Source organism: Melanaphis sacchari, unplaced genomic scaffold (genome assembly GCF_002803265.2).
Source record: "Melanaphis sacchari strain LSU unplaced genomic scaffold, SCAv2.0 Contig173_pilon_pilon, whole genome shotgun sequence".
Lineage (NCBI taxonomy): Eukaryota > Metazoa > Arthropoda > Insecta > Hemiptera > Aphididae > Melanaphis > Melanaphis sacchari.
The window spans coordinates 108,739-116,053 of record NW_020270810.1 but is presented as its reverse complement, the minus strand read 5'-3'; the positions used below and the strand labels follow the sequence as shown (position 1 = coordinate 116,053).

At 30.8% G+C, this 7,315-nt stretch overlaps 1 protein-coding gene and 1 pseudogene across 1 annotated transcript; one reads left to right on the top strand and one right to left on the bottom strand.

Annotated features, from left to right (window-relative positions):
* Positions 1-834: 834 nt before the first annotated feature.
* Positions 835-3,078, bottom strand: LOC112592380 (annotated as a pseudogene).
* A 2,010-nt stretch (positions 3,079-5,088) lies between these two features.
* Positions 5,089-6,042, top strand: LOC112592379 (general transcription factor II-I repeat domain-containing protein 2-like). Its single transcript, XM_025336405.1, has one exon. It carries the CDS (start codon positions 5,089-5,091, stop codon positions 6,040-6,042), a length of 954 nt encoding a protein of 317 aa, XP_025192190.1.
* Positions 6,043-7,315: the final 1,273 nt, after the last annotated feature.

Sequence of the window (7,315 nt, the reverse complement as noted above, 5' to 3'; positions counted from 1 at the left end):
CAGTGTTGTACATAGATAACCAAAATTATCTTGATAAGATAACATATAATTCATTGAAAATTTATCTAGGCTAAGATAATAGATAAAAATCAAATATTTATCTAGATAATAGATAATAGATAACCATATTCATCTAGATAAAAACAGATAATTTTTAAAATATTTACACAAATTATAGTTGCATTTGAAATTGCACTTTATTATGAATAAAATAATCTTTATTTATTAGCACACGGAATCGAACAGAGCAAGTCCAGATAATCTGGTCTCTGACATTGTTGATCTCAGCCATGTTTTGAGTCTTCGTAGTGTTGAAAACGTTCTCTCAGCACTTTCATTGCTTATAGGAAGAGTTATCAAAATGATCAAAAGGCGATTGATTAACGGAAATATTTCTTCGTCACATTTTGCAAGTATTTCTGTAACACCCATGGAATTTACTAAAATGTTTTCAAGTTTTTCACGGTTCCATTTTTGTTTCCATAATCTAAACTCTGAACGTAATAAAGTAAATACCATGTCTTTATCATTTGAAAGAAGTGCTTGAAAATCGTCTGCTAATGCTTTTAAGATAATTTCTGATTATTTTAATGAATATGAAGTTGTATTTTCATTTATAAACTTGTTAGGAAGTATATATGAAAGATTGAAGCACTCTAGTGTTTTTTGTGAAAAACGTGCTTTTAAATCATTAATGACATTATCTAATAATGGAATAAATATGCTTAATTTATAATATTCATCTGTACTATTTGTTTGATAATTTGCACGATTTGTTTATCTTGAACAATTCCTTGGAATTTTCAAATCAACTTTTTGAGTTTTAGCTATACTCTCGGACGATTTATAAACTTCTTTAAACCGAGTAGAAACATTTTCTCGGCATTCTGACAGAATATTTAGTGTATCTTTCATTATATTGGCTGCTTCATGTAAATCAATAGACTTTTTTTGAAAACATTTACTTAGTTGAAGAGTGTAGCTAAGTATATGAGAGAGACTACAAAGTGAAACAATAATTTCTCTGTCACATAATACTGTTGCTAGGGATTTAGCTTTTCCAGAAGTATTCAAGTCTTTCTATGATGTAATTTCTAACAATGCATCAATAATGTTATGCATACCTTGCATAAAACTTATTACTCCTTCATGTCTTTCGACCCATCTCGTTTCGCATAAACCAATCAATTGATGCCCAACATATTTTTTTTAAACAACTGTTCTTTTAGCTGATGCAGAAAAAAATGATACAGTTTCTTTAATTACTCCAATAAGATTTCTGATACTTTTGACACGTGAAGATTGTGATATAGAATTATTTAGCGAGTGATTATAACAAGGGCATCTGCGAGCATTAGGTGCTACTTTAATGATTTCACTAACAGCTCCACGAAGTTCTGATACCATTACGCTACATCCATCAGTCCCTACACCCACACATTTTTCCAAATCATGACCAATACTATTTATTTGTTTGATAATAATTTTACCTAGTACTTCTCCAGTTATTGAAATTTCTTTTTTTTTTTCACCGTTTTCTTCACTTTTCTTGTTATCTTCAGTTTCTTCTAGTAGAGCCGAAGCTTCATCAAAAGCATCGACAAACATGACGAAATCTTCTCTAATTGTATCATTATAAATGTATCTTAACATCAAACTAATTTGTGAACGTTTTGACACATCAAGAGTTTCATCGAATATGATACTGTAAAAACCACTGCCATTTTTAATTCTTGATAGAATATGATTTAAAATTACTTTATTACAATATTCAATAATTTCATTTTGTGTTGTTTTACTTATGTATGTGGCCTTTGAAGAAGTGTTTTGAAGATGGTTTTCAAGAACACTGTCACCTGATTTAACACGAAACTTTAATAGTTCTCTAAAGTTTCCTTCATTTAAAGAAGTACTTTGGTTATTGGTATTAATTGAAGTCGTTGTTAATAACATACCGTCATCTCTGTGGCCTCGTAGTGAAATGTTTTGTCTGCCTAAAAATATAATACTTTCGACAATTGGAATAAGGCGCATTCTATTCTCATTAACTTCTGCCAAACGTTTAGTATTTAATAAATTATGTACTTCTAAATTAGGATTATGATAAGTTTTCAAAACACTTTTACCAAATTCTATAGATTCCTTGTGGTACTGTGTTCTTTCGTGATGTTTTAAATCCCCTGTTTCACCTAACAATTTTGCAAATTTAACTAATGGCTGTGTTACAAGTTTTAGTAAATTTACGTTTTTTTGAAAACCACCTTTGTGTAGATTATTAAAAATTGGACAATATTTGCAGAATAATCCTTGCTTCGATGGAGAAAATACCAACCAATTGAAAGAATTCAAATGTTGATGACCGACATACCGGCGTATCGGTTTTCCTCCTTTTATATGTTCCGAATAAGGAAACACATAATCTTTTGGTGCACCCAAGGATTTTCAAGAAGCTGACATTTTGTATAATCATCAATAGTATTTCCAATGTATTGATCTATATCAGTCGAGTAAAAAGTTTGAGGTATTTGAGTTGATGGCATTGGTAGTATCAGAGTTGAAGAAGGGCATGGAGTTGGTGATTGGCATGATGATATTTGAGACGGAAATTGTGATGTTTTGGACGTCAATATGTCATGTGTTAATTGAGAAGAGGATGTATCATTTTCTAAAACCTGTTTTTTAGCAGGTAAAAAATATGAATTTATAGTTCTTTTTTCATTTGATGATTGTGTCTGTGAATAATTCAATAATGATAGATAATAAAATAATTATAATTAATACTAAATAATAAATACTATTGATTATAAATGTTATTTTGTACCTATTCAATTTCAAAATAACTACTGATGCAGGGAATGGGCAATTTCAAATGGTCTGGATAATAATTTTATATTATATTTGTATATTAATATCATAAATTCATAAAACTAAAATGTATTTAATACAAATTACGATACGTACCATTTTTAAAGATGCATTGTCTTCGTTGTCAGTACTCAGTAGTTCATGTATAGTTGCACAGAACAAAATGAATGATACGGAATGAAAATATATTTTATAAGTTATAACGGTAGACATATCAATGCGGGCGATTACGATATGAGACGACGACCGGTGCCCGTCATGTCGTCAATCGGCGCGATTAGGAATTACCGAATTATAAATAGAACGATTCAACGATCCGCAAAACAATATAGTAATATATTATTATTTAATATTTATGATGAACATAAAAACTAAGAAATAACAGCCTAAACAGTTTTTTTCATAGTCGCTATAAAAAAATATAATTTTTAAATATGATGATTTTTTTTTCGTTTCGTGATATTTGGGGGGGGGGCCACGGCCCCCAGCCCCCCCCCCCCCTCTTGGATCCGCGCCTGACTGCTTAGTCGCTTATTGAATACTTTTTTAGCTTCATCTTGTGCGACTACAGCTCTCGGAAAGGGGCGCATTAAAAATGTTTCTAGTTTAAAACCTTCGTCACCTACGAAAACATGTGGGACTGGGGTAGTTGTTCCAAGTAAAGGTTTAGGTGGTTAAATAGTTTTACCTTCTATGAACTCGCGATAAAAGGATGAATTCTCAAAAATACTACTGTCACGATGACGGCCATAACTACCAATATTAACAATTAAAAACTTGTAGTTAGGATCTACTATGCCAAACAGAATTATTGAAAAAAAATTTTTGTAGCATAAAAAACTTGACGCAGTCTTAGGAGGACATTTTATTCTCACCTTTTTTTCCGTCTATGCTTCCTATGCAGTTGGGAAAATTCCAAAGCTCTCTAAATCCAATTTCTGAATTTTTCCATACTTTTTCTGTGGGTGTAACTAGATATAGAGACTGTAAAACTTTCCATAGCTCTACACATACTTCTTTCACTATGCTAGAAACCGTAGTACGTCCGACTCAGAAAGAAAAACCTATAGTATGACGTGAATCTCCTGTTGTCAAATATCTGAAATATCAATAAATATCATATAGCGATAAAAAGGTTTTCTAATTCAACTTAAAACTTATAACCGTAGATACTTTAAATAAAATATAATTTACTTTAAATACTTTAAGTTTTTTCTTTTAGTATTTATGTACCTATTTATTCTATATACTTTGTTTTGTATGACAGCTGAAATTGTGAAACAGAAATGGAAGAACCTGCGTGATTCTTATATGAAATATTTAAAGTATTTAAAAGAATCTACCTGATCTGGCAAAAAATACAATAATTGGCCATGGGCGGCTCATTTGGAATTTTTGAGAGTAGCACCATGAGCAACCACTTCAAACGTATCAGTATCACAGATCCACGAAACATCGATCACTGATGAAGATTATGAGCCGGATGAGTCTGACAGTGGAAATGTAACTTTCCCAACGCAAATACCACCACTTAAGAGAACAGCCAAACGGAAAGAACTAACAGAAGATGTGGCTGCGGTACTTGGCTATCTTGAAAAAAAAGATAGCAATAAAACCCATACAAAACTCGATCACATTGACAATCTCTTCTTGTCGTATAACATGCGTTTAAGACATTTTCGCCAAGAACGCAAGCTATTCTTAAAATGGAGATGTCACAGTTATTTGGACGAGCTGAACTTAATGAGGTTGACTGTCATAATTCAACACGCTCCTCTTTAATGTACTCCACAGCTTCGTCTTGGTCAGATGTCAACCAAACCAAGCTGCTGAAATGACACTGGTAATACTATTCAAGCACTCAATTATTCCAACGTATACACAGATGACTACACAAGAGAAGCTGATAATGATATTCGTGATAGCATTCAAGGACTCAATTATTCAAACATTACACACCCTAAATCTACAAATTCTTTGATACTAGGATCATACCCGGTTCATACTCAGTCAACTAATGATTTGTATGAAAACGTATCAATGTTTCTTGATACACAGCCGAGAAACAACTACTAAAAACTATTAAAACTAAAATTCATTTTTATGTATATTTAAAAATACTACTTACTTAATTATATACAAACAATATATTCTTATGTCATTCATCATTTAAAATACAAATTTTTTTATAGTTTATATATCTAGTAACTAGATAATACAATTATGAGAAGAATTGATGAAATTTCCTCAAATATTTCAAAACAAATTTCGTGTAATACTACCAATTCCAAATATTTTTCTCTTGCACTTGATGAAAGCTGTGATATTACGGACAATCCACAATTATGTATATTTATTCGAAGTGTAAATTCCAAGTTTGAAGTGACAGAAGAACTTTTAGGACTTGAAGCACTTGAAACATCGACAAAAGGTATAAATATATTTAATAAACTAAAATGTTGTGTCGAAACTTTGTTATTAAAAAATGACGATTTAATTTGGTCAAAACTTGAAAGTGTATGCACAGATGGCGCTCCATGTATGATAGGTAAAAATATCGGTTGTGTAACCTTATTGGAGGAATTTTTGAATAGAAAGCTAAATAAATATCACTGTATTATACACTTAGAATCCTTATGTGCCAAAGTCTTAAAATTTGATCATGTATTAAAACCAGTATCTCGATGTATTAACAAAATAAAAGCTCGGCCTTTAAATCATCGATTATTCAGAACTCTATTTGAAGACGTTATTAACGAATCCGGTGAACTTTTATTGTTTTGTGAAGTAAGATGGCTTGCAAAAGGAAAAGCGCTAGAAAGATTTTGGAATATAAAAAACGAAATTATAGAATTTTTAGAAAATAATAATGAATTGTCTGATGAATGTAAGCTACTGAGAGATAAAAATTGGTTAAATGACCTCGCATTTTTAACTGATATTCTCGGACATTTAAATATTCTCAATAAACGACTCCAAGGTGAAGGAAATTTATTTCCAGTCCTTGTAGGTTTTATAAATTCTTTCATGTCTCGACTTGATTTGTTCGAAAGTAATTTAGAAATGGGAAATTTGGATCATTTTGTACGATTAAAATCTATTTATCTACCATCAGATATTCCTTTGACGATTTTTAAAAATCATATTTCAACACTATTTGTTAGTTTTCAAGAATGATTCAGTAGATTTAAAGAAGAAGAAGATTTAAATAACTTATTTATTAATCCATTTATCATATCGACAGATGATCTCCAAAAATATAACCACAACATGCAATTGGAAATTATTGAACTTCAAAGTTCAGCAGTTTTAAAATGCAAATATAAAGAGTTTGCCTGATATTGTAGAATTTCGGAAATGCGTATCAGAGGAAGATTTTCCAAAACTGACTTGTCTAGCGTTGAAATTGGTTAGTAGATTTGGGTCTACATATATATGTGAAAAGAGTTTTTCTCGGATGACTTTCATTAAAAATAAGTACAGAACAAAACTTACGAATTCTCATTTAAAAAATTTAATGCTTATATCTTCAACTAAAATTAAACCAAATTATGAAGAAATAATATCCACCAAACAAATTTAATATTAAACAGTCATAAAAATTGTATCTACTTATATAAAAAAATCTAAAATTTAAATTTATATTTTATAGAAATCAATATTTTTCAAGGCACATTCTCAATTTTGTATTTATTATTTGGCACAATATAAAAAAAGGTTGGCCACCGCTGATCTAGTTCATGTATATATTTTATAAAGACTTATTTACCTCAAACAAATTGCTAGCCTTTCTTTTGTCCCAATAGGTTTTCTCCAGTTTGTCGTAAGTTTTGATATCCTCGGTGATACGAGTTCGTGTATTTCCTCAAATTGTTCTCAAGTTATACGAAAAAAATTTACAAAACGGTCTTCGTGAATTGACAGTTCTTTGCAGAGGTGGTGAAACTTGCCAAATTCTTCTTTTTTCATTAATTTCGTGCATCCATTTTCTCCTTTTCTTTTTGTTCTTCAATGAAAGTAGAATAAGAAGTTCTTTGTCAGAATTACTGGATGTCATTTTTTTCGTAAATTTAAATTAAATTTAGCTTTAGCTAAAGTTAAAGTTTAAATTTTTTCACAAAGAAACAGCTAGTGTAGGTAGACGTAGTAAGACATGTAGTCCGCGACCAGGGTTGTGCAACTCTATAGGAGCGTTTGGTACCGTGTATAGTTCTATCGTACAACCACCGTTAGCGCTGATTGTCGTGGGCTCCCCTTCTACAAGCGAATCAAAATCACCCTGACCCATGCGCATTATTATCAATTCTTCGTTATCACTATAACACATTTTTCGGTAATTTTGACATTTCAAGTGTGACCAACTTAAAAATAGAATAATGTACTTGTGCGGTTATTTAACGTTTACTGCTTCTACACACTGTATAATAAATTATGTAATATTTATTTAAAT

What these genes read in the sequence shown, in the direction of transcription:
- LOC112592379 (XM_025336405.1), top strand. Translation starts at nt 5,089, where the DNA reads ATGAGAAGAATTGATGAAATTTCCTCAAATATTTCAAAACAAATTTCG.